Source organism: Grammomys surdaster, unplaced genomic scaffold (genome assembly GCF_004785775.1).
Source record: "Grammomys surdaster isolate TR1022 unplaced genomic scaffold, NIH_TR_1.0 228, whole genome shotgun sequence".
In the NCBI taxonomy this organism is placed as follows: domain Eukaryota; kingdom Metazoa; phylum Chordata; class Mammalia; order Rodentia; family Muridae; genus Grammomys; species Grammomys surdaster.
In genome coordinates, this window is record NW_021604673.1 from 1092372 (window position 1) to 1109143 (window position 16772).

Genomic DNA, 16772 nt, shown 5'->3' on the forward strand with positions numbered 1-16772 from the left:
GAGTGTATGATTACACAATTTTATCAGGTGTATACTAGACTCCACAGATAGTATACTATATATATTATAAATTATGTTATATATTATAAATTATGTATATATAAATGTGGTTTTATATTTGTAAAATTTTAAGAATATAATTCATGGATTTAAGAATATACTTCATGGATTACACATCCACACACACACAATAGGTGCACATTTTTCAGAATACATGACTGTGACATCATTTGTATATAGGGTCTCTGCCTAGAGAATGAGTGACAGATCTTGACATGAGTACATGCTGGCTACAGATGACCCTAAATGCAATGACAGTGACCTCATGACAGACAAAAAAGGAGATGCAGACTCACAGAAGCCCTGTAGAGCTGGGGGTGATGTGGCCACAAAAGCCAAAGCACACCTGGCACCTCCAGGAGCTAGAAGAGTGGATAGATGGATGGATGAGTGGATGGATGGGTGGGTGATTGGATGGATGGATAGATGGGTGGGTGGGTGAGTGGGTAGATGGATGATTGGTGGGTGGGTAGATAGATGCTTTCTCTTGACAGATCTCACACTTTTTTAGTAAAATCCTCCTTCAATTTTTTTTTCTACCTGGTTTGATCCACAAAGGATGAACTTTTCCTGTATCTCGGTACCCGTGGTTCTGGGAAAACTGTTACCTTCCCATAGGAGCCAATAACTCTGCCATGGTATTGGTCCCCAATCCCTCTGGCTATACTTAGATCTGTGGGCATCTTGCTTTCAATGTTTACACAATTTTTATCAGGTATATACTTGCCTCCACAGATACCAGTGACCCTCAGGAACAACCAACCATCCCATCAACTGAGAGACAGAGACAGAGCCCATCACTCCCATATCTTGTGCATTGCCAAGAGAGGGAATCTAGGGTGAAAAAACAACCCAATCTTGCCTTCCTCATCTGCTTTTCCATCACTACTTACAAAGCTGTCTCTGATTAGTGTCATTTGTTCACCTTGGGTACCGCTTAGACTGGGGTGTCCATTATGTGAAGAAGATGGATGTTATACATATGAAACCATGGATGTCTATGACAATTTAAAGTCTTGTTTAAGCAAACTAAACACCCAATCACCCTTCAAATCTTGACAGTAGGGTATTCTGAGTGCATCTCACATGCCAAGTGTCTGCAGACTTAGGAGAAAGAAGATGCTAAGATTCTTTACAGGGTGTGAAGGAGATGCCATGTGTGTGTGTGTGTGTGTGTGTGTGAGTGTATGCAGCTACATCTGTCAGGAGGGTCACTCACCCAGACAGCATCTCGAAGATAAGGATGCCCAGTGCCCACCAGTCCACAGCCCTTCCATGACCTTTGCTCTGAATGACTTCTGGAGCAAGATATTCCGGTGTGCCACAGAGAGTCCATGTCCTGTGGGGGTGACAAAAGCATGAACCCATGAAACTTGGAAGGTGTTGAAAGATACAGTGATTAAGACTGCAAGTGTGGGGCTGGAGAGATGGCTCAGTGGTTAAGAACACTGAATGCTCTTCCAGAGGTCCTGAGTTCAAATCTCAGCAACCACTTGGTAGCTTACAACCATCTGTAATGGGGTCTGATGCCCCCTTCTGGTGTGTCTGAAGATAGCTACAGTGTACTCACATACATTAAATAAATAATATTTAAAAAACAAGACTGCAAGTGTGGCCACTGTGCAAAAAAAATAACATATGGCCATATAGGTTGAACATTTCTAACTGAAAGATACTGAAATGCTCCCAAATCTAAAACTTTTTGAGCATCAATGATGTGACAAGTATAAGATTCCATGATGTGAAAGAGGCACAAGTCATAGTCTCCATGAGCAGACCAATTCCACAGGCACAGGAAGCTGTGCTTTGAGCTTTAACTGTCAACTAACACAACCAAGAGTCCCCTGCGAAGGGTCTTAGTGAAGGATTTCCCACATCAGACTGGCCTATGAGCCTAGCTGTTCCATAAAACTAAAGAAATCCAAACTTTGGGTGTTCAATACAGCTTAGTTGGTATACTGTTGTACAAGTCTAAGATTAATCTACAGAAGAGGTAGAAGAAGCTGGGTGGTGGCACACGCCTTTAATCCCAGCACTTGGGAGGCAGAGAAAGGCGGATCTCTGAGTTTGAGGCCAGCCTTGTCTACAGAGTGAGTTGCAGGACAGCCAGGGCTACAAAGAGAAACCCTGTCTGGGGGTGGGGTGGGGTGGGTTGAGGAGTAGGAAAGAACAGAGTGCAAAAAGTTGTCCTGTGACAGCATATATATAACAACAACAACATTCCCAATTCTTTTCCTTGTTCTTGTCATTGTTTTTAACCCTGGCTGGCCTCAAACTTGCCCACGCCTTAGATTATAAGCATAGACCACCACCCCTTGCTGCTCCATCTATAGTCATAATGTAAACTGACCCCATAACAGCATGTTCTTTGCTGAATGTCTTACTTACAAGCATTAACTTCCATTTAATTTAGTTAATAGATGATCCCATCATTGTTTCTTGTCCTCAGCTAGTACTGCATTTGCACGCACATACACACAGAGACAACATAACTTAAAATAACAATATTAAAAAGTAAACAAAACTGAATGTAGTGGAAAGAATACTAGGGAAGGAGAGAATGAGAGGTGAGTAAATCAATATGCAATATTTATCATTTTTAACATTAGTGATAGGGGCTAGGGATGTAACTCAGTTGGTACAGCACATGGCTGGTGTTCAGTAGATTCTGTATTCAATTTCCAACATAGAGTGGAGGCGGAGGCAGGAGGATCAGGATTTCCAAGTTTTTGTGTATTTTAAGATAAGGCCTCTCTGTATAGTTCTGGCTGTCCTGCAGCTTGCTCTATAGATCTCAAACTGGCCTCAGACTCAGAGATCCACCTGCCTCTGCCTCCCCCAAGTGTTGGGATCAGGGAGCCTGTGACAAAAACCAAAGAAATAAAAAATAAAATGACCCTCTCCTCATCAACTCTGCTGTGCCAGCACTTCCCTGTAAGCCCACTGTTTTCCCACTTGTGTGCCAACAAGCTCATTTCTGGAGAGAAAAATTTCCAGAATGTTGATCATCAGGAAAGATTTTTGTCAAAAGATATTAGGACAGGTGGCAGGGGTTGGGAGGGTGGGAGGGTGGGAGGTGTATTTGGCTTTTGGTGGCACACAGAGGCAAGAAAGATGTAGGACAGTAGGATATTTAGACAAATCTAAGATTTTTTGCTTGTTTCTTTCTTTATTTTTTTTAAAAAATTCTCCCCATCTCTCCCTGCTGGGATGGAGACTACATCCTGCTCTTCCACAACCAGCTCCTACAGTGCTGGGGATGGAACCCAGGGCCTCATACATGTTAGCTAACTGGTTTACCATGAAACTCTATCCTCAGTAAACTGCTCTACCACAAGGCTACAGTTTCAGGCTTTCTACTGTGTCCTCACGGAAGAAAAGAAAAATTTTAAAGAAAGACCTCATCTGAAAGAACAAAAAGCTCTAATTCATTTGTTTTTTGAGACAGGGTTTCTCTGTGTAGCCCTGGGTGTCTTGTAGACCAGTCTGGCCTCCAGAATCTGTAAAGAACTGGTCCAACCCAGGTGCAAGAGACGGCATAGTTCAACTCAGACACTTCTGCAGGGATAGAACTATAGGTGCACAAATAGAGTGCTTGTCGCTCAATGGGCGGAGTGTTTGCATTGTAGGCACTGAGCCCAGATTCCACCCCCAGCATGAACGACATGTGGAGATGCTCACTTGTCATACCAGCACTCCAGAGCTCCAGACAGGAGGATCAGGAGTTCAAAGTCATCCTTGGCTCCCTAGTGAGTACCAGGATAGCATGGGCTGCATATACACCCTCTGCCTCCTCTCCCTTCCTAATGGAATCAACTAGTTACAATCAAGTCAGTTACAGGCTCCCAACATTCTGTGTGCCTCTGGGCCCATTAACTCAGATTTTGATCCTTGTAGCTTGACTCAGAACAAGATCAGGGCAGACAGAGCACTATAGCTGATGAGGCCACAGGTAACTGTACCGGAGGCAGCTCCGCTTACCCTACTGAAAGCTGAGTCTTTCTGTGTCTGCCCGATGCTGGAGGCCTACATGCCTCAGGCTGTAGAACTTTCTAATTCTGACTTGTTTCTATAGCCTTGAACCTCTCTTCACACATTCATCTTTACAAAATGCCCCAAAAACTGTCTCTCTGGTTAAGGGTACTTAGCACACCACAGCAATACTGGGATCATAGAGAATCTGTCCCCAGCACAGACACCCTGTTAAGACTGGAAAGTACCCAATTCCTTCCATATTGAGCCTTCTTTCCCTCTATCCCCTGACTATGGGTTAACAGGAACACGACACCATCTTCTTCATTATCAGCAAAGAGCTCCCATAGCTATGAGTAGGGGAAGGAGCCCTGGGCAAAGTACCCTAAGTACAGAGTTCTATAAATAGAAAGCGCTAACGCAGAGGCTGGAGAGGCCTGTTAGCCTTAATACTGCTAGCTGCTCTCGCAGAGAACCTGGGTTCAATACCTAGTACCCATATGACTGCACACACTTACCTGTGACTCTAGTTCTAGGTTATCTGATGCCCTCTTATGGCCTCTGTGGGTATGAGATGCACATAGGCACACCACACAGACATAAAATAAATGCATTTTATGGCAAAAAATACAACACTAAAAAAATTGAACTGCCATGTGATCCAGCTATAGTATCCCTGGGCATTTGATTGTGTGTGTAAAATATACATACATACACATACATACACACATGCGTGTATATATATATATATATATATATATATATATGTGTGTGTGTGTGTGTGTGTGTGTATATATACAGTTACATATAAATGTATATAGATGACTGTACAATATAGAGATGTAACTAAATATATACATGGGTGCGCATATATATACATATATATACATATATATACACACACTATAGTCATTTATACACACAGTATTGGAATTTTCTGGAACAAAACTCAATCACCTTGATGACAGAATAATTTTCTCCTCTGCTCACAACCTGGAGGGGCCTCCCCACTCCCATAGTTGTGCACTAGGTGTGGACTGTCCCCCCACAGGCTCAGGTATTTTAACACTTCGTATCCAGCAAGCAGCTCTGTTTGGGAAGGTTCTGGACAAGCTTTAGGTAAATTAGAGCCTCACTGGAGGAAGTAGGTCAATGGCAGTGAGGCTCAAAGTTTAATAAATGTGATGGTTTGTATATGCTTGGCCTAGGAAGTGGAACTGCTGGAGTAGGTGTAGCCTTGTTGGAGTAGGTGTGTCACTGTGGGCATGGGCTTTGAGACCCTGATCCTATACGTCTGAAAGTCAGTCTTCTAGCAGCCTTCAGATGAAGATGTAGAACTCTCAGCTCCTCCTGCACCATGCCTTCCTAGAGGCTGCCATGCTCCCACCTTAATGATAATGGACTGAATCTCTGAACCTGTAAACCAGCCCTAATTAAATGTTGTCTTTATAAGACTTGCCTTGGTCATGGTGTCTGTTCACAGCAGTAAAACCCTATTAAGACAGAAGTTGGTATCAGGGACTGAGGTATTGCTGTAATAGGCTCGAACATGCCTTTGTTTGGAAGAATGTGAATTTGGGGACTTTGTATTTGGAAAGCACTGGAATGCTTTACGTGGGGCTTAATGGGCCACCCTAGTAACAATATGGAAGACTTTGTTGCTGTGAGTGATTTGAACTATGGAAGCCTGGTTATAGAGGTTTCAGAGGAGAACACTTTTAATACATGGCCGAGAGATTGTTCTTGTGATATTTTAGTGAAGAATGTGGCTGCTTTTTGCCCTTGTTTGAAGAGTCTACCTGAGGTTAAGGTAAAGAGATTTATATTAATTGCGTTGACAAAGGAAGTCTCAAAAAGCCCAACAGAGACTTTGTTCTCTGGTTAAGTCTCATGAACAGTGTTTTGAACAAGTGTAACAAGCTTAGAAAGGAAAAATAAAACATGTGTGGTCCAAGTAATAAAGGGACTCCAGGAAGTGAAATGGAGCTGAATTCTGTGTTCAAGGAGATAAAGACATTAAGGGAGTGGTGATCTCACTGCCAGATCCCTTCCAGCGAAGTTTACTGTTTGTATTTGCAGTTGAACAAGTAATAGTTTGGACTTTTAATCTGGAATAAAGAACAGTCTAGAAAAGAAGAGTACACTTGTGATCCAGATATTGAGGCTAAAAGACATAGGCTTTTGATCTGGATCTTGAGGAACAGTGGCCATGAAAAACTTAGGCCCAGGCATGGTGATACATACTTTTAATCCCAGGAGAAAAAGCCAAGCAGTTATCTCCAACAAGCAGATATCTCCAAGTTCAAGGCCAGCCTGGTACAGAGCAAGTTCTAAGTAAAGAAAAGCTTAAGTCCAAGTGTGGTAGTACATGCCTTTAATCCCAGCATTTAGGAGACCGAGCCATGTACATCTCTGAGTTCAAGGTCAATCTACAGAGCAAGTTCCAGGACAGCCAAGCTTAGGCCTTGAGGGAGTTGGAAAACAGAAAGCTGCTAATAGAATAAGGCATGGGGTTGGGGGGTAGGGGAGGGATGTTCCAGCCCCAGCAATCTTCAGAACTCGGCAGCTTCGACCATGTGGCTCTGGCTTTACAGTCAAGAATAGAAGGGACTACTGGGACAATTGTTGCTGGTTAGCTGGAGCTAAGAAATTAGTGATGATTAAGAACAGATACCTGCCGAGGAAAGTTGCTAACACAAGGAAAATTGCTTACAGGGAGTGGAATCAGCCCAGGAGAAAGAACTTTGTAGTCAACAAAGATGAAAAAAAGAGTAGAGTTCTGATGACTTTGGACTTTTAATATTATTCAGTCTGCTATAGACTATGGGGACTTTGGAAGTTGGACTAAATGTATTTTTTTATTATGCTATGGCTAGGTATGGCCCCCAAGGACTCATGTTTGAACAAGCCTATGGGGGCCAGGGAGTGGAATGTGACGGTTTGTATATGCTTGGCACAGGGAGTGACACTACTGGAGTAGGTATGGCCTTGTTGGAGTAGGTGTGTCACTGTGGGCATGGGCTTTGAGACCCTCATCCTAGATGTCTGAAAGCCAGTTTTCTAGCAGCCTTCAGATGAAGATGTAGAACTCTTTAGTTCCTACTACAACATGCCTGCCTGATTGCTGCCATGCTCTCATCTTGATGATAACGGATTAAATCTCTGAACCTGTAAACCAGCCCCAATTAAATGTTGTCCTTATAAGAGTTGCCTTTGTCATGGTATCTATTCACAGCAGTAAAACTCTAACTAAGACAATAACCCTGCTCTACTTCCTGCTTGTTCTTCCTATATGTGGCTACAATGTAAGCAGCTGTCCTCTACACATGCTCTTCTTGGCACCTTTATCCCTGTTCTTCCTTAAGCTGCTCTTTAAAGATTGTTTTATTACTATATCAATGGGAAAATAAATGGGAGACCCATCTAAATAGATGGATGGAGGGGTGCATCACACTAGAGCCTACCATACATCTTCTGCTCTTTCTGTCCACCCATTTAAATCAACCTTTTGTTTTTCAATTAACCTCTGATGACCCCATGACTGCCCCCACTCACCTATCCACTAGTTTCTTGGCGAATCCGAAGTCCGTGAGTTTAATATGCCCTTCCCTGTCTAGAAGGATGTTTTCAGGTTTCAGGTCCCTGTAAACAATTTCCTTGGAGTGTAGGTATTCTATGGCACACACGATCTCTGTGGCGTAGAAGATTGCAGCAACGGAGGAGAAGCGGCCGCGATTACGTAGGTAGGTGAACAGCTCACCACCAGGTGCGAACTCCATCAACATGTACAGAAAGTGGTTGTCATGGCCCGTCCAGTGCCTGTGAGAAACAACAGTGCATGATGGGTATTGAGTTGGGTACTAGGATGTAGATACTCATGGAAGTATGTTGGTGATTGACAGACACTGATGACAAGATAGATGTCTGTACAGACTCCAGATATACAGAGGTAGATGTTCCCGTCATTATACTGGTATACACAGACACTAACAGGTACATATATGCGAATATCAAAATATAAATACAGATATCAAGATAAACACACAAACAGATGCTAACATGTGCATGTGTCCTGGTTAGCTTTAACTGTCACCTTTATGACCCAGAGTCACTTGGGAAGGTACTTAGTGAAGAATTTCCCATATCATCCTGGCCTGTGGGTATGTCTGTGGGGAGGATCTTTATTCAGCTGATTAGTTGATTTAAGTATGACGATCACACCCATGGTGGGTGGTACCATTCCCTAGCAGGGGAAAGATGTGCTGTCAGCTCTAAAGGCCTGAAGTCACCTAGGTAGGGTCTCAGTCAGGCACTTCCCACATTAGATTGGCCTGTGGTGTCTGTGGGGAGTGTCCTATTTGATAATTGACATAAGAGGCCCCAGTCATCATGGATTGGGCTTCTTGGGCTGGATGAAAGCTTTCTGCTTCTGGTTCCTGCTCTGACTTCCCTCTCAGATGGCCTGTGATAGGAGAGTGAAAGCCAAGTAGTCAAGTTAACCCTTTCCTACCTTCAATCCCTCTGGGTCACTGTTTTATCACAACAGAATCAAAGCTGACCAACAAGTAATGAAGATGTTTGATAAGATATCTGATGTCAGTTCACCCAGATCATAAGGTTGTACTTAGATGGACTGTGGATGCAGGTTGGTATTAGACCATCATAGGGTGCTAAAACCGTAAGGACAACCTGAGGTTGGAGTTCACAAGGAGAGTATGATGTGCTAAGAGGTGGTGCCCTACGTGGGACCTTTACCAACACTACAAGTTTAACCAAGACTATGTATGTATGTATGTATGTATGTATGTATGTATCAGCATCTATAAATCAATCATCTTTTATCTAGCTATTTATCCTATCAATCCAACCATCCATCACATTTCTACCATCATCTTTATCATCCATCCACCTTTATCATCTATGTCATATATCTACATCTATCTACTATCATCTATATATATTATCTATCAATCAATCAATCAATCAATCAGTCAATCATATATCATGCAAGCAATTCCCATTCAACTACCACAAGGTTTTCATCCAGAAACATTATTGCTTTCCAGGGGTACAAAGCAATGTCTACAGAGCACTCTGACAATAAGCCCCGAGGATGAGAGGTTTCTCCCAGCAACAGCAGTAGGCCACCCCAAAACACTGGACCTTTCAAGAGTGCATAGTGTAGCCCACCCCAGACTTCATTTCTTGTTAGACCTCTGTGTGTATATCCCTCTGACATAAAGGAATGAGTGCACAAGGTGAGAGATCATGGTCTCCATGTAGAGCATAAATTTTCTGTGTCAAATTGACAGTACAGCCTCATCCTGTCTAGGGAATGATGTCACCCATGGTGGGTGGAGTCCTATGTCACTCATCAATTAGAACACATTCACAGGCTAGTCTGATGTGGGATCTGATGTGGGAAATCCCCCAGTGAAACCTTTCCTAGGGGATTTTGGGTTGTGCCAATTGATAGTTGAAGCTTACCACACATTTTTCCCTGTCCTGAGAACAGTGCCATGCATAGTAGGCTGAGCCTAATAGTGACTCTTGATAAAAACCATTTGTAAATAAGCCCAGATTTTTGCAGCAATGTAAGCTGAGATTTTCATCAGCCATTTGAAGCCATTCCCACTCTGCTGGGCATTCCATGTTTCTTCAAGACAGACTACTCCATGTTCATAGGCAACATGCACAAGTTGTATAGATGACCTCACAAGTATTCATAGTTAAAGGACAGAGTATAAGACTTTAAAGACCTTAAGTAGCATGCATAATTTATCCTTTGAAGTTCAAAGGCCTGCTAACACAACCCGCTAAGTTGTGTTCCCACAGCTGGACAGATACACAGTGTACTCTGCCATGCTGTGAGTACAGCATGCAGGGCAAGTGCAAGTCTCTATAGCACTAAGTCACTTTGACCTAGTTTTTAACCCACCTGCTGAATCCTGTAAATGCAAAATAAAGAAAGCCAAAAAAAGGAAAGAAAAAAGAAAAGATTCCTATAAGGCGTGCACAGTTACACAGGGGGTAGAGTTGTCTAGTCTGACTTAGCTAAGCACTTAGGATTCATTCTGCCAGAATTCCTGTATTAAAAGTCTGCATACCCAGGACCTTGAGACAGGGCTGCGTGGAGATGGGTCTTTAACTGGAGAATCTGGGGTAGAATGAGGTCTTTGGGGTAGACATGACTTAATGGGACTGGGTCCTCATAAGAAGAGACTGGGACACAAACACAGAGCAATGAGCCTCAGTTGATGCTGTGGCTGAGAGAAACACATTTTGGCTAATATTGAAGTTCATGTAGAATTTAAGTTCCGTGTGTTGCAAATATTAAAAATATACATCTATTTGTATTTTATTTATTTATTTATGTGCGTGTGTGTGCGCGTGTGCGCGTGTGTGCGTGTGTGTGTGTGTGTATTGAGTGTGTCCCAAAATTAGAATTACAGATGACTGTGCACTGAGAGGTGAGTGCTGGGACCCAAACCCAGGCAAACCCTCTGCAAAAGAAGCAAGCACTCTTAATCGCTGACCCTTCTCTCAAGTCCTTGATGCTCTCATTTCTACACTGTTCTAATGAATTTTGACTATAGTGCACTTACATCATGTTCTGATAGCATAGAGGACTCTAGAATCGCATGGCAATTGTGCAGTGGTGTTTCAATAACGCTATGCTGGGCAATTTACCCTCCCTGAGGCTGCCTGGGCTTTCTGAGTCCCAGGTCAGCAGGAGGCCTTGTCTCAAACACTTAGTTTAAACTAAGGAATGACAGCAGATGTTCTCAGATCTCCACATGCACATGCCCATATGGACCTTCACATACTTATATACATATATATTTCTGAAACGCAAAAAAAGGATGTAATATTGAAAAAATCACCAATTTGAGGGGTTTTTTTTATGAAAATCAAATGAATAATTAGCTTACTCTATCACCTTGATTGGAAGCCATAACAAAAGACCCAGGTCTTAGACTTTAATGGGGCATAAACATTGAAGAGATTGTTAGAATTATGGCTCCTGGTTACGTCACACAAAAAGGAGTTGTTAGGGGGCTGGAGAGATGGCCCAGTGGTTAAGAGCACTGACTGCTCTTCCAGAGGTCATGAGTTCAAATCCCAGCAACCTCATGATGGCTCACAACCATTTGTAATGAGATTTGATGCCCTCTTCTGGTGTGTCTGAAGACAGCAGCTACAGTGTACTCATAAATAAAAATAAATAAATCTTTAAAAAAAAAAAGGAGTTGTTATATAAACTCATGAGTTGATTCTTGAGGGATGGACCAGAGTTGAGTTTAAGAGCACTTGCTGCTCTTAAGGATGTGAGTTGGATTCCAAGCACCCAGCTAAGCAGTGCACAGCCACCTATAACTACAGTTCCAAGGAAATATAGTGCTCTCCTGTAGCCTTTGTGGGTATTGTGCTCATGTACATGGTCACACACAATGAATAATAAATCAAGACAAAACCTGGATAGCATCTCCCACCTCACACCACTGAGCTACAAGCATTCTCCCCACTGAGCTACGGACTCTCTACCCACTGCTCTGCAAGCACTCTTCCCACTAAGCTACAAGCACTGTATTAGCTGAGTTGTAAGCACTGTCCCCACTGAGCTACAGACTCTCTACCTACTGCTCTGCAAGCGTTCTTCCCACTATCCTACAAGCACTCTACCCACTGAGCTACAAGCACTCTCTACCAACTGAGCTGCAAGTACTTCATAAGGTGAGCTGTAAGTACTCTTCCCACTGAGCTACAAGCACTGTATTAACTGAGCTGCAAGTATTCTACCCACTGAGGGATAAGCTCTCTACCACTGAGCTATAAGCACTCAATCAACTGAGGTACAAGTATTCTATCCACTAAGCTACAAACAAGCACTGTAGTCACTGAGCTACAAACTCTGTATTAGCTGAGCTAAAAGCACTCTATCCACTGAGTTACAGCCCCGGCACTGCCCCTACAATGCACTCTTGAAAGAATAACCTTAGAGAAGTGAGGAGGTGAGAAGGAAGGAGCCAGGGAACTCACAGTTTAATGAGGAAAGGATGGTTTATTTCCTTCAGGACTGCTTTCTCATTCTGCACATGTTGTTCCTGCTTTAGGCGAATAACATCTGGTATACTCATGATCTTCAATGCATAATATCGCCTGCCTGTCTTCTCCTTCACCAAGTTTACACGGCCAAAGGTTCCAGTTCCTGAAGAAGACAATGCATCCAGTCAAGGCTCAGGAAAAGAAAAACATACTTAAGGAATGGACACCGTGCCAACTTGGGGCCTTAAAGCTGAACACAGGGAAAGAAACTTAGATGAGCACTGAGTTCTGTATAGATATGCTTTCACATGCAACTGTCAATCAAGGGGTCAGGGAGATGACTCTGAGGGTAAACAGCTTGCCTTGGGGAATGGACGGACAGCCACTCAACAAAGTTTCCTGTGATGTCCACAAGCATGCTATTGCATATAACCACATATATTAACAATAATAATAATAATAACTAAAACTTAAAACAAGCCAGGCGGTGGTGGCGCACGCCTTTAATCCCAGCACTTGGGAGGCAGAGGCAGGCAGATTTCTGAGTTCCAGAGTTCAAAGCTAGCATGGTCTACAGAGTGAGTTCCAGGACAGCCAGGGCTACACAGAGAAACCCTGTCTCAAAAAAACCAAACCAAAAAAAACAAAAAAAACTTAAAACAAATAATTGTCTGCTACGTGTATTGGAGATTGAAACACAGCCATGAGAAGAGTGGAGATGCTGGCCTTGGTGACTCCTGGTAGGAAACTCTGAATCCTTGTTCTGTCTGCCACATCTCCTCTTCGACCTCTATCTACCTCCGCTGTCTCCTCCCCGTCTCCTCCTCTTCCTCTAGGATGTTCTGTTTCTTCTCTTTCTGAACCTCTCTGTTCCTTCTGCCCTTTCTTTGTCCACTGAGCTCTCAGCCTCCCATGCCCTTTCATCTCTTCTTCCCTTATTTCCCTACTAATCATTCTTCATCTTCCTCCATCTGATCTCTCCCTATGCCCCTTCGTGTTCCTTTTCTCTTCCAGCTCCATATATATATATATATATATATATATATATATATATATATATATATATCCTTTTCCTCTTACTCTTTCTGTTCCATTTCAATCTATATACTAACTCATCCACTCTTACCCACCCACAACCCCCCCCCCATTCCTTCATCCACCCCCCACCTCTCTCCCCATCCCAGCCTTTAAACACAGTTGTTTTCAGCCTTATGCCAATTTGATGTATAGCACTGTCACTTATGATGTAGGAAAGCTATGTACTCCAAAAGAAGCAAGCCTCATAAAATTTCATTCTTTTCTCATCATTAAAAAACACAGAATGTTCCTCACAGCAAGCATAAGCCAGGTTCAGGATCAAGACAGACACACCCATAGCTAGACAGCAGGCCGAACAGCCCAATAACCCACAAAAACCAACTTTAGTATTAAAGTTGTTTAGAAGGGACGACAGGTATGCTCTGTCATGCCCAGCCTCAAAAACATTTTTTTTGACTTCTGCTATCTAAGCTTACAATGAATTAATTCGGATATAAAATAGGTCTTTGGTGCTTAGTTGTTTCTGTTTTTTTCTTTTTTCTTTATGAAAAGGTGATGTCTATCAATCAGGAGACAAATGCCACAGAACACAAAGGAGTAGAGGAGGCACACAGAGTCATAAATGGCACTGAGTGGAAGCCAGGAGTGCTCTAGAGTGGATCAGATGAATAGAAAGTGTGGGTGGGAATATTTATACATGTTTCAATGAAGAATAGGATAATCAAGCTGAAAGTGCTTAAAATAACCTCAGTCTGCTCCAGGCTACCCCTGAATGTCTAATTCACTGATGTAGGAAATCCCACCCTGCATATGGGCATCACTATCCTTGCTGTGGTCCTGGACTCAGAAAGTAAGCTGAGCCCCAGTGTTCCTTCTCTTTGCTCCTGCCTCCATGATGGACTGGCAGCAGTCTGAGCCAGAATAATCTCCTCTTCCCTTAAATGCTTATTATCAGGCATTTTGTCACAGCAAAATGAGAAAAGCAAGTGTCATGACACCAGAATCCTTGCCTGTGCTTCTGATTGGTGGATCACATGTCACCTTTGTGCTCAAAGTATGGCACATGAAGAGAGCCTGTGACAGCTGTACTGCGATGCGCAGTCCACAGGATGGCTTCTGCATCAGATGGCTACCGACTTGTTTCCTTCACACTTGTGCCTGCGACTCGTGGGTGCAGAAACAGCTGGCGGTGTTGATTACACAGAGCAGAGAGCTGCTGAGCCAAAGCACAGGCTGAGAGAGAAACCTAACACCGTGGAAAAGAACAGTGGAGCAGACTGCCAAGTGCTAGAAGCTGTCAGAACAAAGCCAACCAAAAGTACCAGAAAGTCTCAGGGTATTTATTGCCTAGTGGGAGAAGCTTAGCTCATTGGGGGCATGTCACTGAAGGAGACAGTAGGACCCATCTTCTTTTTACTATGCTTCCTGGCCACTATGTGGTAAGCAGCTCTGTTCTACCACAAGCTCCCATAGTGCTCTGAATCTCCACAGGTCCAAACCAACAGAGCCATGGATGGATACCTCTGACAACAGAAGCCAACACAAATCATTCTTCTTTATAATTGTATAATGTCAAAGATCTTGTCACAGCAATGAGAAGTAAGCTAATATACACTCCACACCAATTTTCAAAGTCTGTAAAAAAGACCTGTGTTGTCACTGGACCCAAACATAAGTTGCCTGTCCCTACCCCTCCGCCACTCTCAATCCCTTTGTTGTAAGCCACCAAAATAACCTACATTCACTCAAATGCACGTTGCATATGCCCATCCCAGTCAGTGTCCCAGCATCCCTGTGTGATACAAAATCACTCCATCTTTTGATGCTTAAGCCTCAGACATTTATACCAGTCACTACAGCAGAGTCCCTTGACCTGTAAGGTGACTCTGAGGTCACAGGTTATCAAGGTAACAAACACCACCACCTAAATTCATTGTAAATTATTTTACAGCTCTTATAGATTCCGAGGTTGCCTTCCACACCACAAAGATGAGCGGCCTTGCCAATAAGACAAACAAACAAACAAACAAAAAAACCTCAAATGACTACTTCCACACACATGCTCCACACATGGTAGTCAAGTGCCCCATCCATGGATCCCTGGAACCTTTCAGAAGTAATTTTCTGTATGTTTGATATGGTGAGGGGAAAATGTGAATTTTTATGTATGTAATAAGGCTCCTGGGGTAGCTGAGGAAGATGCTATATGGAAGTGGCCCAGATGCCTAGAATTGGGTTTCAAGAGCCAATGTGCACAAGCAGGGACAATTCCAGTAGGCTGTGAAGATAGATGTAGGTCCTTTCCTATTCTCCATCATATTAGAAAATGGTGATTTTTTTGTTCAAGGTCAATACAGCATTTGATATAGAGGTTGGAAGGATGGGCTAGGGATGCAATTCAGTGCTGGAGCTCATGATTAGTACAAATGAGTTCCGTGAGTGCATCCCCAGCATCTCATACAACAACAATAAGAACAATAATAACAATAGTGATGATACTACTACTGCTACTAAGTTTGCTCCTGGGCTGTGTGTATAGCTCAGTGGCTGCTTACCTAGCATGCATGAGGCCCTGGCATCCAGTACGTTCCCCCAAATAACAGAAATAATAATAATAATAATAATAATAATAAGTGTATTATTATTATTAACTATTCCCCACACATTCTAACACCAGCCTCAGAAAGGAAAATATAAACATAAAAGTGGACTAGAAACACAACCCAGATAATTCCTGAAGGAGCCAAGTTTCAGGTACAGCAGTGTGTCATTAACTCAGATGGCCTCCCACAGGAAGAGCCAATCTACTAAGCCACAAGCACCCTATCCACAGAATTACAAGCTCTGTATCAACTGAGTTCCACCCTCAGCCTCAGGGAGAAATCTTTTTAGCATAAAGGATGTGTGAGGGCATGATGGTTATTTCAGATGGGAAATAAAACTAAAAGTAGGATATTTAGTGTAGTATGCATGGAGCCCAGGGCGCAATCCCAAGCTTTGCATAGATTCGGCCTAGTGAGGTAGGCTTTAATCCTAGTACTTCTAAAGTAACGCAGAAGGATTAGCAGTGGTTTGAGGGTAGCCTGGAATACACAGTGAGTCCCAGGAAAGCCTAAGCTACACTGGGAGACTCTGGAAAGCAAAGGGGAGGATGGAGGAGACTTAAGCCGGAGTAGGAGATTTTCTTAGTGTAAGTGAGGCTCTATATACAATGCCCAGCACTTCAAACATAAAATAAAATGAATATAAGAGTAAATACAGAGAACACCTAAGGATACAAAAATCCTCAAGAGACTGAAGGTACTCAGTGTGTGGTTGGTAAGACTTAGACTAGAGCATCGAGGCTCTTACGGAGATTGAAGCAAGAAGCATTGGCCTCGGTGATGTATGCTGTGACTTCCTGCTTTCCTTTTGTGTGATGTCCCCAATCCAGCCCTACCCCTGTAGGAAAATCATCCTGAAACTCACTTGAAGACCACCAGTGACTCAGGACAAGTGCCTCTGAGAGAAAGAGAGAAAGAGAGAAACAGAGAAACAGAGAAAGAGAGAGAGAGAGTGAGAGAGAGAGAGAGAGAGCAACAGAGTGAGAAAGAGCAAGAGAGAGAGAGAGAGAGAGAGAGAGAGAGAGAGAGAGAGAGAGAGAGAGAGAGAGAGAG

The 16772-nt window shown here is 43.0% G+C and overlaps 1 protein-coding gene across 2 annotated transcripts in view; it reads right to left on the reverse strand.

The window, feature by feature from the left end:
• The window catches only part of Prkx (protein kinase X-linked), a 31956-nt gene that overhangs the window by 10483 nt on the left and 4701 nt on the right, over nt 1-16772 (reverse strand). For both annotated transcript variants that reach the window (XM_028773465.1, XM_028773466.1), the window contains exons 2-4: nt 12073-12241; nt 7588-7851; nt 1280-1399 (exon numbers count right to left, since the gene is read on the reverse strand). In XM_028773465.1, the coding sequence (XP_028629298.1) occupies nt 1280-1399; nt 7588-7851; nt 12073-12241 (553 nt within the window). The remainder of the gene's footprint in view (nt 1-1279; nt 1400-7587; nt 7852-12072; nt 12242-16772) is intronic.